At 39.9% G+C, this 23,088-nt stretch overlaps 1 protein-coding gene across 1 annotated transcript; it reads right to left on the reverse strand.

Annotated features, from left to right (window-relative positions):
* Positions 1-288: 288 nt before the first annotated feature.
* Positions 289-1,034, reverse strand: LOC135708051 (NPC intracellular cholesterol transporter 2 homolog a-like). Its single transcript, XM_065229990.1, has 2 exons — positions 743-1,034; positions 289-678 (listed from the first exon to the last, which is right to left on the reverse strand). The coding sequence occupies exons 1-2, from the start codon at positions 954-956 to the stop codon at positions 404-406; spliced, it is 489 nt and encodes a 162-aa protein (XP_065086062.1). The 5' UTR covers positions 957-1,034; the 3' UTR covers positions 289-403.
* Positions 1,035-23,088: the final 22,054 nt, after the last annotated feature.

Raw genomic sequence — 23,088 nt, forward strand, 5'->3', positions numbered from 1 at the left:
ACAAAAGATGAAATGTTTTCAAAATGTATACGGGTAAAAAGAGTGTTCACAGAGTTTCAAATGCCTTCAAATCTGGTATCACTGATTATTACACCATATTTGAATATTATTAAATCGAGAAAAAAGATAGTTTCTGTGCAAATGATGGTACTAAAAATTCTGAAAGTTTCTAAAACATGAATTTAATACGTTTTTGCTGGAATTACACCAAAACAAACTTCTCTAAATGCATTTCCTGACTATAGAGGATCACAAAATATTTCAAAAAATCAAAACAAAATTTCTTACTTTTGACTCAGTCGATTCTAACTCCTATAATTCCATAAAATAAAATCACTCATATAATTTTCAGAAGAATACACTTCCACACCCGAGACTCAACGTATGACCGACATCAATGGGTTTAGTTGGCAACCACACGGGTATCGACGACAAAGCATCCGTGCGATTGTTCGCTCTGATCGATCACGTCGATTTCGATGACCACACTAACCAACGGGTAGATGGCAGTGACGGGCATGCTCAGATGGTAGGTCAAATCCTCTCCGGCCGAGACTGGGCAACGGGTCTGCACCAACCAGTTGCAAACAGCAGCACGATCAGCTGGCAGCTCGTAGGGGGCGGTGATTCCCAGAGCGGTGGCAGTTACGACGGTGCGCATGTTGGTGGCGTCCTGAACTGTAAATTGTACAAGCTTGTTAGAACAATATTCATTTATTTTTGAGTGGTACGAGATTCTTACTAGCAGTGAAATCCATAGCCATGTTGGCATCTTGTCCACGCGGCAGCAGGCACGGCAGTTCCACGCATCCTTCAATGCGAACTTGACGAGGTGGTGGACGGACTCCAGCACATGGGCGGATGGAAACTTGCGGCCAGCTTTCGTGATCGACGTTGTCAGCGTTCTGCAGCATAACAGCTGGGATGAGGGTAGCCAAAAGCAGATACTTGAACATTTTGATGGTTATTTGGAGAGGTTTGCTCTGTGTATTCACTGGTTGTTTAGGAGAGATCAACTGATGGCCTTACCACGCCGGGACGCTTAGTTTTATACTAGGGTTAAACATTGGTCAAATTTGATAAGCTAACCTTATCTTTCGCTTTCTGCCAACGATATGTGTTTGATAATACCAAATGGCCATCTGGACACCAGTTTTGGTTATCGAACAGGTGTTAGATTTCTATGGTCTTGCGTTTCAGACGCTTGATAAGAGTTCTTTGAGTAACTAATCCTGTTATCAAATGTTCTGCTGATAAAGGTCGGAGTAGCAGTCACCAGGTGAGATTCAAATTCATTCACAAGACATTGTCGATGGTACCGGAAGCTATGCTTACATTTTGAACAATTCATATCAGCAGCAGCAGGATAGTTTTCAGTCGTAATCTGAATCTCTGTAAAATAATGAAAGTTTTCATATTGTTCCTTGGAAATCTAAGCTTGATTTATGCTACTTTTGTCACGATTCGCTGGTAACACTTGCTAATTTGACCTACATTTGCGTGACAGCTCAATCATACGATTCTCCCATGCCAGTTAAACAAACACCCAGTAATTACACACCGGGCTACCTAGGTCGGCACGCCACCTTGACAACAGTTCAATTTCAAATGACACACACCACTAATTTTGCGCCGAAATCTGACAGTCCTCGATCCTCGAACGGTTCCGTAAGTTTCGGCGTCCGTGGGCGCAATTGCTGTGAGTGTGTGTACCAATCAGCATTGTTGGGCCCCTCAAACGTGTCATTAGCGGTATCCACAATTTCGATAATGACTTAATCCATTTTAAGTACGTGTCGAAATGTATGTTTACTGCATGCGGACGCGGGTTCTCCGTATACACAAATAAAAATATACACTCATTCGTTCCGTATAATTATCTGCCGTTTGGTTTTCGGACAGAGGGTCTTTCATGGAGATTTGGAATAGAGATGACGTGTTGGAGGGAAATATCATTTCAAGACGGATTAATTTGTTCTATTCCTACGCAAAAGCAGTTCGTTTGCCCATGTAGAGGAAATAGTGGAAAAGAGCAACAAACTGGTAAATTAAAGACGTCGCTCAAAATCCGATGCCACGCTTTTAACACGGACGCATTCTTTTGCTCTTGTAGGGGAATGTCTGGAAGCGAAGGCTGGACCTGGAGATGGTGGGTGCAGTGTTCAACGACCGTTCCGAGCTTGAAATACGAAATGATACGTGTCCAGTTTTGACGTGTACAAATCAATGCAAATCAAAACGTTTCACAATCGTAAACGGACAGGCTTTTATTCGAATAGTAAAAGATTCCTTTATATTTCTTCCCAAGCTAAACGGTCCCCGGTCATGTTTTGATGATTCAATTTGGTTGAATGTGAATTATATGGACGCACTGGCGGAATGGCGCACATTTCTGCTCGGCCCACAAGAGCGCAACCGTCTGTCTGTCAGGGGAAGGTGGGGCTAGGAATCATTAAATTCTTCCAAACGGAGGCAATCGTGTCAAATGAGCGATGCTGATGCTGGTGTCTGCCATTGGGCCACTTCAAATAGCGGTAGAAACGCTCGTTGGAAGCCAAACTTCTTGACCGTGTGGTTTACGCACAGGATGCTACTGCTGCTACTGCCACTGATGGTGATGACGATGGTGATGGTTCAATTGAAGTCGAAGCAATTGGACGAAATCAAGGGTATGCGCCCCGGGTCGCCTATAATTTATACATCACCAAATTTATTGTAAATTGCTGAGTGCCTTTGACTCTCGCAGTTCACGCCGATGACCTCAAAACGAGTAACGAGCAGTGCTCAAAACATTTCAACGTGGAGGAGGTTTTGCGGTGGTTTTTGGGCGGAACAAATAGCAACTCGATGGCGCAGGATGAATTGAGCAATACATTTAACGTTTCCAGGGCAATACTACGGTGCTTTCTGTAAGTGGTGCGGCACGTGATGGACAACAGATTTCATTGACGAATGAAGGCTGGAGCAGAACATGTAATGATATTAATTTTGAGTTCGTTATTCGGTAATGAACGATTTACCAGCACATCAAGCTCCTCAACATTTCGATATCTTATTTGATTTTAGTGCATTACGAATAAAACTCAAGGATCCTGAGCACCTGCAGAGGTGCATAGAGTCATCATGAAATAGTTCCATCCTGGGCATTTGCCATGACCTGGATCAAGGTTAAATTTATATCGACTTAAATAAAACAGCAAAAAGGGTTATGTTCCATTTAATTCCACTTAATTATTCTGGTATCTATGACAGATACGTATTTCGAGTACAATGTGCAGTCTTCGTCAGTGTCATTCCAACTAAAAGATTATCAAAATCTTACCCCCTTAAGTACTAATCCCCTAGATAATAATGTCAAGATCACAGGTGAAAATGGTAAAAAAGAAACTACAATGTGTGGAATCGACCCCGGCGTAGTGGTTAGCATCCATACCTCTCACGCCAAAGTCACGAGTTCAAATTTCACCCCGGACAAGTCGCGAATGACCCAAGAGTGTTAAAGTGACTATAATAATAATAAAAAAAAAATAACTCAAAAAACCAAAGATTTAAGTAAAGCAAAGGAGAAAAATCTATACAACTCTCTAATAAGGAAAAATTCCCAAAGGCTTGTTAGCCATTATAAGCTATAACTATAATTTTTTTATATTTATTTAAACTTTATAAAAAAAAATAGAGATGCCCCATTAGCTTGATATCAATTGTAGGAACTTTATAGATAATCTGAGGAATTAAATAAAATGCTAAGAATTTCAGAGAAGGTGCGGGAGCTTAAGGGAAGCTTTTGAAACATCTTAAACGTACGGGTAACTTAGTGGAAAGCTTAAGAAAATTATAGCGGTTCCATTAGCTTATAGAAGATAGTGGGAATTCAGTAAGCCAAAAAAAAAATCAGAGTTGTGGACAGAATTTGAGGAAAACTGTGGAAATTTCAAATACCTCAGAATAGCTAGGTAGTTCTCGTAACTGCAGGAAATTCCAGACTTTTGGAGGAGTCATATGCCTGATAGCGTGGGATCAAATAACTTCACAGAGGTGTAGAAAACTTCAAGAAAGTTTAAAAGTGTTCAGCAGTTCATTTATTTCAGAGCAAGATATTGTAGAAGTGTGACCTTTGTTTTTTCCTTGGTTTTTTTCCGTCAATCTTGCTTTCCGTACTGAGTACCAATGCTACCGAAGCCAGGGAGGCAGCTTCCACAGCTGGACCCTACCTATTGACCCACTATCCTCACTCATAGACCGGGGACCAACGGCTTTACTTCGTGATCAGAGATGTTATGCCTCAGAAAATCCCAGTGGTGCCGACTGGTATTGAACCCAGGCCTTTTGGGGTGAGAGGCAATCACGCTTACCACTACATCACTGGCACCACTTATGTGTGAACTTAATAGATGCATGTCTGATCTGGACGGATCAAAGAAGCAAAGGTAAGTTCACATAATTTCAAAGTATTGCAGAAAGCTTACTGAATATTCGAGAAATTCAGGGAAATTCCAGAATCATCAGCAAAGCTTCGAGAGAATTTTTTGAGCATACAAAAAGTTTTATTATCAACAGGAAATAGTAAGAGTAATTTAATAATTAAATATGTTCACATTGTTTTTATGTTACTTCATACACGAAGTTTGCAATTTTCAGAGTTGGTTGAAAATGCTATCTAACATGAAGCTTTAGTGTGATAATTTGTTAGCTAGAGCATGATCTTAGATGAGGGAAGGTAGATAGTTCTGTTAGAGTACGGCAGTATGAAAATTGAATAGAAGTTGAAATGAGCAAAGGGTCACTAATGCGACAGTACTAGTCAAACGCATAGGATTAAGGTACGGACACCCATCTCACCCAGCGTAGTTAAGAGGATGGAAGCAGAACTCATCAAGGATAGCATCAGATGGCTATATATCAAAACTGGACATGAATGCTTTGGAATGTTAATCTCTACATCTCAAATTGGTCAAGGAGTATCCAAGAGTTTCTGTCTAGGGCCAAGATAGCAGAGAAGGGCGAATCGGATAGAAAACGGAAGCTGCACGATAGGAAGCTAATACACGTTTCTTAACGGAGACGGACGACACACCGAACGGGTGAATAGATCCCAACCACCATCACCACGACGCCGAGGGTTCACCCTATTGATGGGTTGGTTGTCAACCGATCGACTGCACGTCAATTGTGTGAACAGATATTTTACAGACGGGTCTCGTCTCAGTGGATCCACTGGCTTCGGTGTCTTCAATGAAAACTCTTGCGCCTTCCGCAAACTCCAGGAACCTTGTTCCGTTTTTGTTGCTGAGCTGGCAGCAATCAACTTCGCATTGGGGATGATTTCCAACATGCCTTCATCTTCTCGGATAGTCTCAGTTCGATTGAGGCTATTCGGTCGATGAAACAAGGTAGGCACTCATCTTATTTTCTTTCAAAGGTAAGGGAGCAGATGAGTGTGCTGGTCGAAAGATCACATATGATTACCTTTGTATGGGTCCCCTCACATTGCTCAATCCCAGGCAATGAGAAGGCGAACTCTCTCGCAAAAGTGGGCGCGCAGGAAGGCGAATTTTATGACAGGCAAATTTCACACGATGAATTTTACCATTTAGTGCGTCAGAGTACCCTTTCGAGTTGGCAAACCGATTGGGACAATGGAAATCTACAAACAAAGAACAATGAACTATCGGCTGCGTAAAGCTAACGCGATTGAGCCTTCCAAATAAATGAACTAGTTAAAAAAAAACCGATCGACTACCGCATTAACGAAAGAACAATTGACACACCTCAACAAGGGACGCGGTTACAACCAACGAGGAGCAGATCATCATTGACGTAGTGACACTTCCAACATCATCATGATTCATCACATAATACGGTCAGGACTATCACATCGAACATAATCAAGGACGGGCAGGAATAAAGTCGCCACAACGAAAAGGAAATTCGGATTGTAAAGGAGCTGAAAAGTAAAGCAGTATACTATGTGAATGCAGACAAGGGCAACGTGGTCGTTATCATGGACAAGTAAGATTACGACAATCAGATGACAACGGAGATTAACAACGGACCATATAGGCATCCTCGAGTAGACCCCTTACAGAACATAGTGAAAAGCGTCGAGAAAACACTGAAGGAGTACAGATCAATATTAGGAGCTGGAAAAGGTCGTTAACGGAAATCCAATCCCATTCTACCCAGGATCAAAGGTCTCCCCAAAGTCCACAAACCGGGGAATGAAATGCGAGAGATCGTGTCTGTAGTTGCAGTAATAACAATTAATAGCGCCGATGTATAAAGAAATGAATTTTCGAACCTGAAAACTCAGTGGTGATTTTTGCGACGTTGAATTTTGGCAGGCAAAACTCATAGGCGCATAAACTCATGCATGAGATTTGAGTTTTTGAGTTTTTCCGAACACTGCTCAGGAGTTCACCCAACAATTACTTTCTTCAGGAGACATCAACGAGGACGAGATTATGGTATATTTCGACGTCACAGCTCTTTTTCCCAGTGTACCTGATCAAGGAAGCGATCAACCATTTGGAGAACAGGCTGTTAACACAACGAAAGGATGCAGCATGGAGAAACAAGGCTCGGACGTACCTTAAGTTGACCCGCTTTTGTATATAAGAGAACTATTTCGCTTTCCAAGGTAACTTCTACATGCAGACGAAAGGAGTTAAAATGGGACGATATTTTCAGCGTAGTTGAACGGGAAGCCCTTCCACAATTTTAGATGAGATTAACAGAATTCACAAGGATATAAAATTCACTCACGAGGTAGAAAAACACGGAAAACTCGCATTTCTCGATCTCTTAATCATCAGGGAATCGTCATCATTTTCTTCGCTAGAATACGAAGTTTACAGGAAACCAACAAGCCCCAAAAGAGTTATCTCTTATACTTCCAACCATTTGTTCCTGCAGAAAATGGCTGCCTTCCACCACATGATTCATCGGACACAGACTCTTCCACTCAGCGAAACAGTAAAGGTTAAGGAATTATAGAACATATTCGAAACAGCGAGACTCAACGGATACAAGGAGACCACAATCCAGGCAATCATCGATAAAAAAGCGAGAATTCTACAAAGGAGATTATTTACAACCGTCACCGCAGCACCTGAACCCTTGAAACGAGTGTCCGTTCCATTTCATCAAGATATTACTTGTAAGCTAAGACCGCAGTTCAAAAAACTCGGATTAGATTTAGTTTTAACTCTATAAGACTGTCTTTATAAGCCCCGGAACCGCTGAGTTTCTGAAGGGAACCCCACAAAGCCCCAAGTTGCTGGTCGTGACCAACGGCAGCAACCGGGGTGGGCACTCAAGATCCTTGTGGGTTCCGGGTCTCAGGGCGTATTGGCGTGGGAGACTTTTCGGACACGGAAGTACCTTAACAACACTACAGAAACGGTTAAATACCTGTTTATTAGATTTGACGGTACATTGCGGGGGGTGGACGGCGATGGCGACGGTGCAGGCGAGACCTTGGGGGTGACGATGGTCCAGAGGACGCCGTCCCTGCTGATAGTAGCTTTCGGAAGTGGAAATGAACGTGATGGTGGCCACTACATGGGCCAAAGCAATGGCTACGACCAGGGCGATCTCTTGATGCCGGCGGAGCTAGTACGACTTGTCCGAAAAGGGGGTACTTGGTGACGAAGTGACCAGCGGTATTTCTCGTTAGTAGCTCGGTAGCGACCCATACAAAGGCGGTGGCTCCGACCACGGCGTGCTATGGTGGCGGCTGGCCGGCGGGGACGCCACTGGACAGGGCTTGCCAATAGTAGCAGCCAAGACAATGGCGGTGGCGATGGTGGCTGACGTGTACGCGGGGTCGGAAGTGGGTCGGATCCCCGGCAGCGTAGGTGCTCATTAGCGTAACCGACTCGATAGATGTCCCTTAGTGAATCCAGGAGCAGGTACGGAAGGTCATCCCACAAGGTTTTTTTTTCCAAGATCGTTTGCGGGAAGGCGAGACCCCGGTCCGTAAACACCACGAACAAAGTTCACTCCGTGTTCTCCCCAGGTAACAATTTGATATTTAACAAGTGTTTTTTAATTGATTTTAATTTAGCCTTAAATTTAATAATTGCTATATATAGACCACGTTAACCTTTGTTCAGTTTGTAAATATCCAAAACTGGTGATTTTAATCAGCCCAAAAGCTTAACAGTAATATACATTATAAGCTTTTTAAGGCATTAAATAACAGTCTTTTCCAACCCTTGTTCAGCCTTCTAGTTTTATTTCAAAAATAATAATGGAAGACCGCTTCATATCTGATGCATTTACATGCAACTGCTTTAACTTGTTTGCAGACTAATTGGATTTACATATTTATATTGTTAATATACATCTTAAAATTACCTTTGCATTTCGGGATTCAAACCAGCAGTCGTTGATTCACAGGCGTCAACCATACATACTGGGCCATTTAAGCATATGTGTGGCAAAAGGTATTTATCATTATCTTGAACCACGTCAAATTTAAGTTGAATAACAGCAACCGGAAGAGTAATACACAGCAATGTAGAATTGTAAACAACAACTGAAAAAAAAAATTTGAAAAAACATTCTTCTCATTTTCAAGTGCAGTTAACACAATGTGGACACAAGTGTGTGCTCGATGGTCATGTGTATGCTACTTTAGTGCCATAATTAAGTAATATTTTTGGAATGCGGTCTGAAACTTTAGTGCAATATAACAGAAAAAAATCCAGGAATACAAATGTATACTTCCGACGTCGTCGCAGCCCACATCTAGCTGGAGCTATTCCTAATAATCTCCTTTTCTTTGTCTCTACTGCTGCCACTGCTTGTAATTAGAAAGGTAGGCAGTGAATTTAGAAGAACTAAAATACCGGACATGCAACGAGTGACACAGACACTGACAACATTTAACAAATCAAGCTATCAAAATATGTGTAGCGCACTGCTGATTTGTGGAGTTGTGTTAAGCTTAAATAAGGCTTGTTAAATCTTTGGATCAGCTAATTTATTGAGGTTGGATTATGGGGATACAATTTGCTTCATGCACTGCTAATCAACTACGTATTTAGCTTGATGTCAATTAGCTTTGTACACCTTAAATCAACCAATAATCAGCTTCTGTTCTTGTTGTTAGCTTGAATTGTTACTTGGGTCCTTTCCTTAGCTGGATCCCGACTGCCTTCGCTCCGTTGTCGTTCTCTGCTCCCCATCATACGCTCACTGGCTCTCCCCTGAGAGAGTTTCCACCCAAACTTCATTCTGATTCAGTGGAAAATGTCCATGTGATGCTATAGGAGGAACACTGAAACGTATGGCTACCACAGCTAGTCTAGCTAGAACACGTGAACATCCGATAAAACAATGCAAGTGAACTATACGATTTGGCTCAGAAGCGAAACAAGGATCAGCTGACTCAAATTTTCTTTTGTTATGCAACTACTGAAGAATATGAAACTCATAAGCACGAGCTCAACGAACTCAATACTCAAGGAACTCAAAAATACCTCTCATTTATTCTTATTTCTGAAAGACAAATAGAAGTCAGACACTTTTCAAACTGTTATAATGAAAAGAAAATTGTTGATATTACTGAGAATTAAAGTAAGGATTTCTATTACAACTATATAAATCTAACAATGAAGAAAAAAAGGAAATCACTCTAGAAAAACCGCAATTAAAAGTTCTTTGCATATTTTCACGAGCCAAATATGTATTTGCAAGAAAATAAATTGTTTTAAAACATACACATTCCGGATAATTTACATCATATCGATGAGCCACCAAGAGCATTTTCATTGTAAATTTTATGATCTTTCGGAAAAATGTTTTTGGAACTGGAGAACCGCGAAATTCATTTAGAAATGGCCAAAAACTACCAACATTTTAAAAATATCTATTTTCAAACCGCTACATCTCGAAAACAGTGTGACCTAGCAAAATTTTACCCAAGTGCTTTTTTATTGTAAAGTTGGTGTACTTTCGTTAAATAAAGTCGAAACAGTAATTAGACCAAGTTATGGATATTTTTCCAAAAACTTGAGTTAAAAAAAATCATAACTTTATTGTCCATCATTTCTCCACCTTGACTTGCAATAGAAGGCATTTTTTGTCCCTTAAAACATATCAACAAATAAAAGAAATACAAAAAAATCTTTTTTAATGAAAATTGTTTTTCAGATTTTATGTGAAATTTGAAAAAAGTTGGTTTTTTTGAGTGCATATTTTTTTCCAAATAGTCTCATCCATTATCTGCAATATTGCGTAAGACACCACTAGGCCTCATAGCCTAGTCAGTAAAGGCACGGTATTACCAAGCCGGAGGCGGCGGGTTCGATTCCCGGTCCGGTCGAGGGAATCTTTTGGGTTGGAATTTTTCTCGACTTCCATGGGCATATAGAGTATCATTGTGCTTGCCTTGCCACACAATATAAAAATTCATGCATTGGTATTGGCATCGAAAGCTCTTAAGGTTCAATTTACTTTGATGCTTTTTCGAAAAATTCAAGAGCAGTTTTTTTCGACGCATTAGTCCAGATTGCAAAATGCTCGCACTATTCGATTCCTTTTGCTATTCTACACAAAATGACGCGAGCTTTTAGCAATCTGAAAGAATGCGTCGAAAAAAACTGCTTTTGAATTTTTCGAAAATGCATCAAAGTAAATTGAACCTTAATCAGTCTTCCGAAAAACACGCGCACATTTGCACCCGATGTAAAAACATAACGTTTTTGTTGAACACGTACACGCTCTTCCTTGTGTTGTAATGTTCATTTCAAACATGCTGTCCAATACACACATGAACGTTTTGTTGAAGCCACGTGTTTTTTCATATGTGCAAACACGGTGTTTGTTTTCTTTGGATTGCTTTTGTTGTACGGATTACCGTGCCAGACTATTTTCTACGTTGTTCATAATGATTGTGCAATCAAGTGCTTAGAAAGAATCAACATATTATGAGATATTTTCAAAATGTTCGATGTACTTACAGCTGTAATGCACGGGAAGTAATAGGAGAAAAGTTTTCTTCGGCAATACCTTAACCTATTATCGTCAGGGGGTTCTTGAGAGCTCAATTTTGGCATGTGGATACATTGTATTTCAGATCAACTATTGGCCAAATTTGAGTGCTCTAGGACTTTGTTTACCCCCTGACGATAATAGGTTAAAGTATTGCCGAAGCCAACTTTTTCCCTATTTAAAGTGTTATAATTTCAAAAATATTGTTGAAAAATAAACAAAAATTATTTTATGCGCAGAAGTAGACACTGTGTGGAATTTGGTGCTTGCACGGTATTTTTCCCTTGTGGCGTGTTCGAGATAGGCGTATATGTCAATGTTTTCATCTGGACATCTTCTTCCATTGACCTTTCTGTCGTTTATAACACGCACACTTGCGTAGTCTCATGTTCAAGTGCAAAGTTTGTTATCCTCACTTTCGCTCCAGCCAAAAATGTTGGTTTGTTATTGTTATCCTCACTTTCGGACTATCAATACTCGTGCACGTAGAATGGATTATGGTAGAATACTTTCCTGATGAAAACATATGACTGACACAATCGCACTTCAAGCTGAACATTGCATTAGGTCGCAAATAACATTGATGGGTTGTCTTCGTCGACTTTCTCCTTCGTTAATAACTTGAGCAGAAAACCGTTTCTTGTTGTGTTTGTCGTATTGGATGTTAGATAAAAACTTCTTTTATCGGGCTGTGTGCTGAAAATATCTGGAATATCTTTTCATAGCCGTGGGGATCAGTGCTGCACAATTTCGACAATACACGGTGATACTTAAAATTCTGCTTTGGTCACTCGTTTGAGCTAACAGTCATCGTCAAGGCAAACCATGTCAATTGTCAGTAGCATTTTTGTCAGTGACGAACATGTGCTGATTTGTTTATTAGCTAAATTTAAAATGAAATTAAATGTCTTGAGGAAAACATTCACATGGAGCCATTAAAGTGAACAAGCATCTACGTCCTGAATAGCTTGGATAACAATAATGTGACTCAGAATGCAAGAAATTATCCTTTCTGTTACCAGGTGAATCTTTGTCATTGACGAAAAAATGAATAAGATTTTGACAAAGATTTTTATGATGATCGTAGGATTTGTACCAACGTAATTCATGTATTCAGACATACACATATTTGTGAACTCAAAAGCATAAATTACGCGCAATGCATGCATGTTCGTTCACCAAGAAATCAAAATTAAGGCTCTGGAGATTAATCGTTTTTTATCAAAGAACCCTTTGGGCGAGATGGACCAAACTATGGTCTTAGCCGTCTGTAAAGACTGTTTGAGACGTTGAAAACACAATGTTCAAACATCATGTACAAACATTAGATGCGCCCACATGTGTGATACATGTTCGAACACAAGGTTAAAAAGATTATGTGTGAGTGCAAACATGAAAAGCAGCAACACAGCGAAAACACTGCGTTGTATGTTCAATACCGAAGACTGCTCTCAATTAATAAATGAGGAAATGCATTTAGAACACTAAGTTGAGAGCACGCAATAAGCTAACATGCGCTAAGCAATAAGCTTGAAATGCGAATAAGAAGAAGAAGAAGAAGAAGAAGAAGAAGAACCAAACCGATCGGGCAAACAGTTTTCGAGTAATTTTTTTTTTCGAAATCTGAAATTTGCCTGAAGAATAAACTTTTAATATTTAAACAAGTTTTTAGACTGGCCATCCTTTATGCTGTGTCAATTTGGTCTTGATGTTGCACTACCAGGTAAAAACTCTTCAAATGATTCATAGCAAAGTTATGAAGATGATTTTGAAGTTGTCTCCCTGGTACAATACTACCGAGGTCCATAGAATTACACAATTTGATTCCCAACTGTCTCATTTGCGGCCGCCCAATACTCTGTAGAATTGTAAATCCATTAAATCGATCCACTTTCTTATCTGATAGCTGGCGCTACTGCTCATTCTTCCGCTGATTTAATAGCAGCAGGTGGTACATGACTCAAAGGAATAAAAAAAAATAATCGTACGTTGGAATTGCAGCTTTTACCACTCGTGTTGATAAGATTGATACCGGTTTGATGGGTTTCCTTGGATACGTTTTTCGATTTATTCAAACTTCTAGGCGTGCGTTGGTATACAATTTCAAACTGCATCGTGTTTGTAATCAATCAACTTCATAAACTGTTCTCTAAAATTAAAAAAGATGCACAAAAATGAAATTATCATCAATTTTAAAGTCCTATCCCAACCCAAGTAACCAAAAGTTCAGATTAAAGGCTATTTGAACCTTAGCTTAGTAGAAATTGGTCTAAATTTAGGAGGGCTTATATGTCCGTGGACTCTCAATAAGGCAATTATCGGCCAAGATTTGTAAAATCATGATGTTTGATATATCGCACGATAGGTTTTGGTTCTTGTTGAAAATTGGCCACTTCCTCGGGGGAACCGGCACATTTCCGGGATGCCCAATGTGATCGTGAACCGTTGATATAGCTGCCAATTACATAATTTGAGACAACAAACATGATGTTCATCGTGTGTATACTTATTACAGAACAGTAAAGCCGAATGCCGACCAAAAGCGAACCCAACGGGAACCGGAATAACTCCGGAACCATGTATTGATCCAAATGTTTTCAGATGGATTCATTAACTTTAATAGATTCCCGACAAAATGCGATTTCTAGTGAAGAAAAAGAATGAGCAATTATGTTTTTAGAGCTAATTGAATTTTGAAATCTATGCAAATTTAGATATTAGGCACGCAAAGGTTAAGTCGGTACCATAATTGAAGAGCATTCCAAGCAGCTTCTGGCGGAACTTGAATGACAGTTTTATAAAATACGTTAAAAAAGGTTTTTATTCTCTAGACCAATTTTTTATTTAGTTCGCAGTTTTATGAAAGTTATTTCTAAAGCCAGGTATGAACCTGTATTGATTTATCAGCATTAGTAATAGTGTTAGTGCTGTTTGGAGAATTAAACCCAGTCCTTCTGCGTGAGAGCTCCAGCATGAACCACAACGCTAGTGACCTGTTGTCCCGCCTACTGTTGGAGCTTTCAGTGCCAGCTGACTGAATTGAATACTTGATGAATTTTAAATTGGTGTTTGCCCGCATGATATTCCAACACACTTGTGGCTTGCATTCGTAGATCGTTTGCCAAATACTTAGGTTCTAATCCAGGAATTGACCTTTTATTATTTTTTAATGTTTGGATAGAATATTGATGCACTGAATAAATATAAGAATTATGATTTATTTGATCACTTCATATTTACGTACATGAAATTTTGATACTAAGAAAGACTTGTGCGAAATATTTCGTATGGGCTTTGATGGACCTTTGTAGATACTTTCAAGTTGCTAAGAAGATCCGCATGGAACTTTTAAGAAACTTTAATGTTGCTAAGAAGTTCCGCTTGGAACTTGTTCGTAACGTTGTTGCGGTCATGTTTTCAGTTTTGCCTGGAGTTCCTAAGAAGGGCTTAGGAATGTTTTTTGGAACTTTTTCTGATCATCAAGTTGCTAAAAGTATGCATTGGATCTTTTTGGAGCTTGAAGCTCCTCGTGTGCTTTCTATAGCTTCTAAAGTAGCCAGAAAGTTCTATTGGAACTTTATATGCACTTTTTTGGAATCAGAAAGTGGGTTTTATCGTGCGATATGGAACTTTTAGTTGCTTGGAAAGAAAGTTCTGTCGGAACTTTATGGAACTTGAAAGGTTTGTTGGAACTTTATTTGAACTTTATGGAACTTGAAAGTTCATTCAGAACTTTATTCAAACTCTATGAAACTTAAATATTCTCTCGGAACTTTATTTGAACTTAATGGAACTTGAGTGTGAGTTGTATCGTTAAATGCGGAACTTTTGGTTGCTTGGGATAGGTCTAATATTAGTTCGTTTTTGTAAGCATGAATAAATGGGCAATAGAGATAGCGTGTATTGCCACGTTTTGACAGTGCAGGCAGAGTCGATCGCTAGATGGAAGCACACAACGTTTATTTTTGGGAGCATGCTTTAAGTACGTTATGCAAAATTTAGAAAAGATCAACGTCCCCTTCTCCCTTTCGTCACGTTTTTCCTTTACCTATCGCATTGCTTGTTACTCTTTTCCGAGGGTTTCCCCCTTAGAGCATGGCACACTTAAATGATGCTCCCTTTCAATGTTTGAAATACATCGCTTAAATATATCTTCAGTACAAAAATCATGCTAGAAGTAATATATATATATAATGCTTATCGCCAAGGGTTTGCCCGAAGATTTTTTTAATTTAGTAGAAATACTAAGCAGGCTGTTGTCTCGCAACGTGGGTGGATCATCTTTTCGTGGTATGTTACACGATCGTGTTTCTCTTCATCTTCTTTGGCTTTATTACGTATTACTGGGACTTTATAATCACGCTCAATTTTTATGTCAATTCAAACCGATACGTCAATCTCCGATTTCTTGTGAATAAAACCTCATGCTTGAATACTAATAACACTATCAGTTAGAGGATTGATTGCTCTGTCATTTGGTATAGTTTGTTTAAGAGATTTAGCTTTTATTCGTGAGAATTCGGTGATTGACGTGTTTTTTTTACAAAAGCAATTACGCCCAAAGCTCAAAGCACTCTGGACTTGTCTGCTCGATCTTTTGTCCCTTCGGCTTTTTGTCCTTTTTTGAACCATTCAACTGTTTGTCCCCATTCACATCATTCGACCTGATGTCAATTCGACATTTTGATCCCCTTCACATCATTTGACTTTTTACCACTCGACGTTTTGTCATTCGAAGTTTTGTAATATGACGTTCCCAATTTGAGTTGATTAAAATCTGAATAAGCCTTTTTTTATCTGAAGAAGCAAATATTTCGCTGAATAAGCTCATATTCAGCCTTGAATGTATGTTAGGTTTTGTCATTCCACGTGTTGTCATTAAAAGTTTTATCATTCGAAGTTTTGTCATTCGAAGTTTTGTCATTCGAAGTTTTGTCATTCGACGTTTTGTTTAGTGACCATTTGTTCCGCATCCCACCAATGTTGCCTGCTGGGATATAGAAAAAAAGATCGAAGGATAAGAGGTCAATGGAAGCTGGTGCTGGTGGTGTAATGGTAAGCGTGACTGCTTTCTCACTCCAATGGGTTTGGGTTCAATCCCAGCCGAGGTCGGTGAGATTTTTCTGAGGCATACAAATCTCTGGTCTCGTCTTCCTTCGGAAGGGAAGTAAAGCCGGTGGTCCCGGCCCATGTGTTGAATGGGTACGATATCCTACGCAGGTGTGGAAGCTGCCTTCCTGTATATTCAATTGCCGTCGATGGATGGCAATCGATGTCCGTCGGTGATTGGCACTAGATTGCGGAACAGAGACCGACGTTAAATAAAGGAATGAAAAGGTAGAAGTTGAACTACAGGAGGTCGAAGGACAAAATATCGAAGAAACAAAAAAACATTTTCATTTTGGTGGGACAATAGTTCAAAGGGGCAAAAAGTCGAATTAATAATGGTGGAACGAAAGATTTAAGGGACTAACAGGTTGAATTAAATCTAGTGGAACAAAAGGTCAAAATATTTTTTGTGAATCAGAAGGTCGAAAGGACACAATGGTTGAAAAAAGCAAGATACTAATTAAAGCAAGTGGATCAAATTACGGTCCAATTCGAGTGATCCAACTTGATTGCTCAAACAAAAGGAATTTCTCTTTCTTGGAGTTGACTTCTTCTTTGAAACATGAATAATTCAGACAGTAGTTGATGAGCAGTCCAGCTGGAAATGCTCGAAAATCATTTTTTTATCCAGGAGATGATTCCATGAACTGACATTCTTCAAAGAACTGACTCACAAACGTCAGAAAATAATTATTCAATATTTATTAAATGTCAATTTTATTTCTTTTTCATAATATAAATAACGTTAAGTGATCATATACACATCCTTTTTACCCATCAACATATCTAAACTGCTTATGAGTAACGCAATATGACTAATAGTCATGTTGCACTTCGTCAAGTTGCTAGATTTATATTGTTTAAAGACCATGGATATCACCCTTGCTACTCCGTTACTGGTCAAAACAAGTAGAATTGTACTGAAAACCACATATTTAGATGGTGCCATTCAATCTTAAATGTGATAGTTTACCAATTCAATCCATTTACAGATCAGTCGCTATAAATTAATGAAGACGCATGGTAGTCTAGTCACAAAGGAGTACTAAGCGAAAACCCAAAACTTGATAACTTCAAAAAAATATCTCATAAACGAAAAAAAGAAACACAATCCTGATTTGTTTATATGTTGTGTTAAATGCCTTATTTTTCAAGGAAAAATATAAAAACATATTGCGCCTCTGTCTACAAACCATGAAACCCTTACAAAACAAATACAATCATTGCTTTCCAATACAAAATCTAATTTTTTTATATCATTGCATTTTTTATAAAAAGAAGTTTTAATTAAACTTCATTTGATATTTTGATCTTTTGAACCAGTGGTTCTAAAGTTATGATTTTTTGAAAAAATCAGTTTTTGAAAAAAATCATCGATTTTTTGGACCACCCTCACGTCGAAATGGTCACCCTAATGGAAAAAAACAAATACGGTTCTAATAGGGTAGAGAACTATTTCGGCCTAAGCGCCCACTTTGGGCCTATCAAGCAGAAAACATCAAATGCTACCGAACAAAGTCAATAGGAACGCGTGATATGAATGTTTGCACACAATATTCTCAAAAACAAATGAAGCGCTCCAACCGAATCAATCTTTATCTTCAACCGATAGGCCGAAGTGAATTCATTAGCGTTTCAATTGTGTTTCAATGCGTTAGGCCGAGTTTAGAATCCGTAGGCTGAATTTGGCGTCACTAAGCAGTGTTAGACTTTTAAAAATATCTCAACAATTTGTTTCTCTTTATCAAATCTTACGGTGCGTACGGAATGGTAAATAAATTTGGAAGCCATGAGTAATAATAAAATTCAGTTTGGTGCTAAACTACTCAAGATTAAGAAATACTAAGTGCGGGTTCTGCTTAAAAGGTTGGAAATGGGGTAGTTAACCCTATTTTGCGATACGGAACAAAATATTTTTTTTTTTAAATTATTAGAACCTCTATATCGTGTTGCTATGGAATGGCTGAATATATAGATTGCTTATTCCAAAAAACATGTTAATTGAAGAAAAAACAAAATGTCAAGTCCCATTAAACTTGCAACTAACTAGTGTAAATTTTTTCAAACTCTAGTTGTTTCCTCAATACTCATACCCGATTTTTTTTTTAGAAAAGCTGATGCCAGTTAAAAACGGCTTATCTCTAAATTAGTCGCATATTTCGAATTTAGAAATCAATACCAATTATTTCACCGACTCTCAGTTCAATAAACGTGACGATCTTTAGATAAACAAAATTCAGTGACTTGCGGAGCTATGAGATTACGATTCCAATGCCGTAATCGATTTCAACATCATTGGAAAGGTGTGCAATTTTAAGAATTATTTGCAAGATCGGGAAATCCGCAAATGGTCTAACCAGCTGCGTATCGCATTATGATAACGTTTGTGAACACCTGGCAAATTACCAGCTAATTATGACTGTTCAGTCTATAGAAGAGAGCCAACATGGTTTGTCGCATTCTGTCTGACCGGATAAAGAGATTAATATAAATTATACAGTGCAACAGTGTTCGTCAAAACCACCCTGATATCGCAAGACTGGCACCAAAATTATAAATCCGATCGTCCGAGCTTGTATTTCTTGTTTGTTTCCAATTTATCTTCCAAACCTCATCCCAGCTTGATTGGTGTAGGTACAGATTATTTCTAGCAAACTCCGTGTGTAGCCGAAGCATCTGACGACGGTCCTTGTGCAGACCAGAGGTAATTGAGATTCTTCTCCACTCTGTCATCTTTTTTCGTTTGTTTCGAGGTGGTTCATTTTTTAAATCGATTTTAACTAGCCCGGCCATCTGAGTTCTTGAAGTTTGAGCCCGGCGGCCAAAGTGGCGGCCGCGGCGGCATCATTCAATAATGGCCTCTCTGGGATCGGCTCGGGTGGTTATTTTCGGTCTTGACCAGGTTGGACCAGGGCCAATCGCACGCGCAATCAGAGATGATCGTTTAGAAGTGATTAGTTTGAAGAAAACTATACGTTATGAGTGAAGAGAAATAATCATGGATGGAGGAAGGGTTGTACCTGTTCATTCAATCTCGGTACCTCTTTTTTGTTTGTTTCTGTTTCATCCCTGCTAGCTGTGTGATCTTTCTCGCAGTCAGAGTCCATGGGTCTAATTCATGCAGGGACGTTTTACCAAACGGAGTGAAGCAAAACACAGTTTTGACGATCCACTACGAAATGAGCAAATGAGGTTTGGGAGAATATGCAGAGAATAATGATACACATCTGTAATAATAGTTCAAATCAATCATCCTATGATTTGTTTCTTTCTTCATTTATCTAACGCCGCTTCAATCTTGTTGTCGTTGCCAGAGCTTTGGCGGTGCGATGGATAGACTGTTTTTTTTACCTTTGGTCTGTGCTTTGGAATGACTCTTTCCGATTGCTTCCATTAGAAACTGAATCTTGTTGTAAGAGTGGCACAGTTCAACCCGCATCGAAGCAATTTGGCCGTTTGATCTGTTTCGGTTATGAACACTGCAATGATTTGATGGCTTTGTTTTGTGGACTGATTTAGAAGGTGGTCACCAATACCGATCAATGACCGAGTTCTGAAAACTGTTCTTGACCAACAAACACCAATAGGCTAAATGATAGCTTCGACTTTTTTCGGCAACCAAAATTAAATCTTTAATAGAAGAAATGGCTTTTATGTTGGCCTATGGATCTATGATTGGGCCCATCGCTAAAAATCTGCGATTTATCAATTTTATCTAGATGAACGCGTCATTCGGACAGTACTTATGGATATTTTTGGTCGCTATTGAAAATTTAGTCGATTGCTGAATTTATGTATGTGGGGTATGTATTAGGGGCTTTTGGCCGACATTAAATCCATTTCCCCTATCACTGAATTTTCACACCAAAACACTTTGCTGAATGTATTCAAGCGTCTTTCAGCTTCAATCCGATAACATGTCAACAACTAAGCAAACGAAATTTGTCAGCTTCTACTTGAAATGAAACATCCGTACTACAAAAAGCTGCTGAACTCAAGTTGCCGATAATAGCGCAGTTGTTTAACACGCTGTTCAAATGGATAGGTTGCCGAATAAAAATATGTTGCCGACAATAGTCATACTCACTTGGGAAGATTAGTCTTTTTTTGGACAATTCTGTCGATTGGTATATAGTTGCCAGCAGCAAGTAAATACAAGCAACACTTCATATGTAAGCGATACACAGAGAAAATTCTCATAGGAATTATGGGAAATGGCTCTAATGTTGGCCTATTGGCATTTAGGCCCCTACGTAAATGTTTCAATTTGGTTTTACCCTTCTTACAAAGAAGGGTATAGATGTAAGGAAAAACACGGCTTAACGGTTTTTCTTTATTTAATTGAAAGGATTGCCAAGTTAGTGCTCGAGAAAATATTAGAATAAAATCACTTGACCGAATTTACACGCAGCGGTCGCAAAAAAACACTCTTGCTCTCACGGTAGACCACGGCTCACTGACTCGTTCGGCTTGCAGTACGTTCTACTGCTCTGCGTCATCCGTCTCTCTCACTCCTACAACTCGGTCATCCTGCGAGGGTTCTGGTCCCCAGACCCGATACAGCTTCAGATGACTCGCTGCTGTCGAAGTCTTCTTCGGCCCTTCGCCGCTGATCTTCTCTACATCATATCGACTGTTGGGCTTCACGTTGGTTATCTTGTAGGGCCCGAGGTACTCGGCTGCATACTTCTTACCTGGACCAAACTGCGTTCGTTTGATAGCAACAACATCACCGATCTGATAGGTAGGTGCCTGTCGTGCCCGTAGATTGTACGATCGTTGTTGATCATGCTGGGCCTTCTCGATTGCTGCTCTGGCTTTTGCTCTGATTTCGCTCCGTTGGTCGTCAAACTGTGCCACTCGAATTTCCTCTAGCAATTCACACAAACGTATATCACCTTCATGGCGCATCTGTACACCAAACATAGCTTCAAACGGAGACACAGTTGTACTCTGGTGGACACTTGCATTTATCCATCGCTGTATGTTGCCTACGTGCTTGTACCACTTCGTCGTATCGTTCACACTGAGCTTCGTGAGCATCGCCAGAATCACTTGGTTCACCCGTTCCACCTGGCCGTTTCCTCGTGGTATTCCGGTGGTGATTTCCACATGTTCGACGTTCTGTTCTTCACAGTAATCGTTAAAGTCATTCGAGGTAAATGCTGCCCCCTTATCACTCACGATTCTTCGAGGATTCCCAAACAACTCACTTTGATTTCGAAGTCTCTGGATCACTTCATGGGCATTAGTAGTTTTCGTTGGGTATATCCAGGTGTATTTTGTAAAAGCATCGACGACTACGAACAGATACTTATACAACTTCTCGGTAACATCCATCGGTCCTAGATGGTCCACGTGATAAGTGTCGAACGGCACATCTCCTTTAGGAATTGGAGCTAACAACCCATCTACTTTTCCTCGCTTCCGATTCGCCAAAATACACTTTACACAACAATCAATTTGTCTCTTCATTTTCTCACTCAAACTTGGAATGTAATAGTCACGTTTGATAATTTCTTCAAGCTTTCGCGCACCAAAATGACCATTCTCGTGAGCTTTCCTGATCACTTCACTTTGAAGTTCTGTCGGTACCACGATCACCTCTCGTCCATTAATGAGTTTCATTAACAAGTCGTCACTTACGAAATAGTCATCGAAAGTTTGAGTTTTCAACAGCTCGGTTATCACTTTCAACTTTTCGTCTCGCTTCTGAGCACTTCTAATCATCTCAACAATGGGATCACTCGATGTGAGCATCACAGGCGCGCGACTCAACGCGTCCACATGCTTCATCCTTGTTCCTGCTCGATGTTCCACGGAATAGGTAAACTCTTCCAAAAGCAAGGCCCATCTTGCTACACGGGCTCCCAAATGCTTCGCCTTGAGCGTATGTTGAAATGCCGCACAATCGGTCACGATCTTGAATGGAACTCCCAACAAGTAAACACGGAACCTTTCTACAGCTCTTACCACTGCCAATACTTCCAAATGGTACGCACTGTAATTCTTCTCCGCAATTGACGTTTGCTGGCTCATATAGTACACTGGATGCATCTTACCGTCATCACTCTTCTGGAGCAGCACTGCACCGTAACCTTCCTTAGAGGCGTCAGTGTGCAACTCAGTCTCGGCATTAGGATCAAAAATCTGTAACACCGGATCAGACACTAGACACTGTTTCAACGACTCGAAGCTCTGTTTTTGTGAATCACCGAACTCATATTGTGCATCCTTCTTCAGCAGGGACGTCAACGGCCTCGCAATTATCGCGTACCCCGCAATGAACTTACGGAAGTAACTTGTAAGTCCCAAGAAACGTTGTAACTCTTTCACGTTAGAAGGCTCACGGTAGTGTTGAACTGCGCGGATCTTAGTAAGGGATATACGATAACATCCACCACTTATCACGTATCCCAGATAGTCCACTTCGTTCTTCAAGAATTGGGATTTCTCCCAATTAAATTGAATCCCATTCTCGGCAGCCACTTTCAAAACTTCTTTCAAAACATCGATGTTCTCTTCTTCGGTCTCGGCGGGAATGATCGCATCGTCCACATAAATCATCAGACGACCACTCCTTATCAGGTCACGGAAGACATCGGCCACAAACCGACTGAAGCTCGCCGGACTATTGCACAGCCCGAAGGGAGTCTTCAGGAACTCGTACTGTCCCGCATGCGTCACAAAACTAGTATACTTCTGACTCGACTCTTCCACAGGTACATGAAAAAATGAGTTCTTTAAATCAAGTGTGGTAAACACTTTCGCACTTTTGAGTTTGTCCACTTGATCTTCAATATTTCTCATCGGAAAACAATCTTTCACGACCTTTTGATTCAACTGGCGATAATCAACACAAACTCTCATCGAACCGTCCTTCTTAGGCGCAAGCGTCACGGGACTTGCGTATTCACTCACACTTTCCTTTATTATACCGGCCTTAAGCCAATCGTCAACAGTTTTCTCTAGAATCTCTTT

This window comes from Ochlerotatus camptorhynchus, unplaced genomic scaffold (assembly GCF_037179485.1).
Source record: "Ochlerotatus camptorhynchus isolate MF236.1 unplaced genomic scaffold, CSIRO-AGI_Acam_v1.1 ptg000324l, whole genome shotgun sequence".
Lineage (NCBI taxonomy): Eukaryota > Metazoa > Arthropoda > Insecta > Diptera > Culicidae > Ochlerotatus > Ochlerotatus camptorhynchus.

What these genes read in the sequence shown, in the direction of transcription:
- LOC135708051 (XM_065229990.1), bottom strand. Translation starts at nt 956, where the DNA reads ATGTTCAAGTATCTGCTTTTGGCTACCCTCATCCCAGCTGTTATGCTG. An exon ending in GGCTATGGATTTCACTGCTA is followed by an intron (nt 679 to 742) that starts GTAAGAATCTCG and finishes TACAATTTACAG; the next exon opens with TTCAGGACGCCACCAACATG.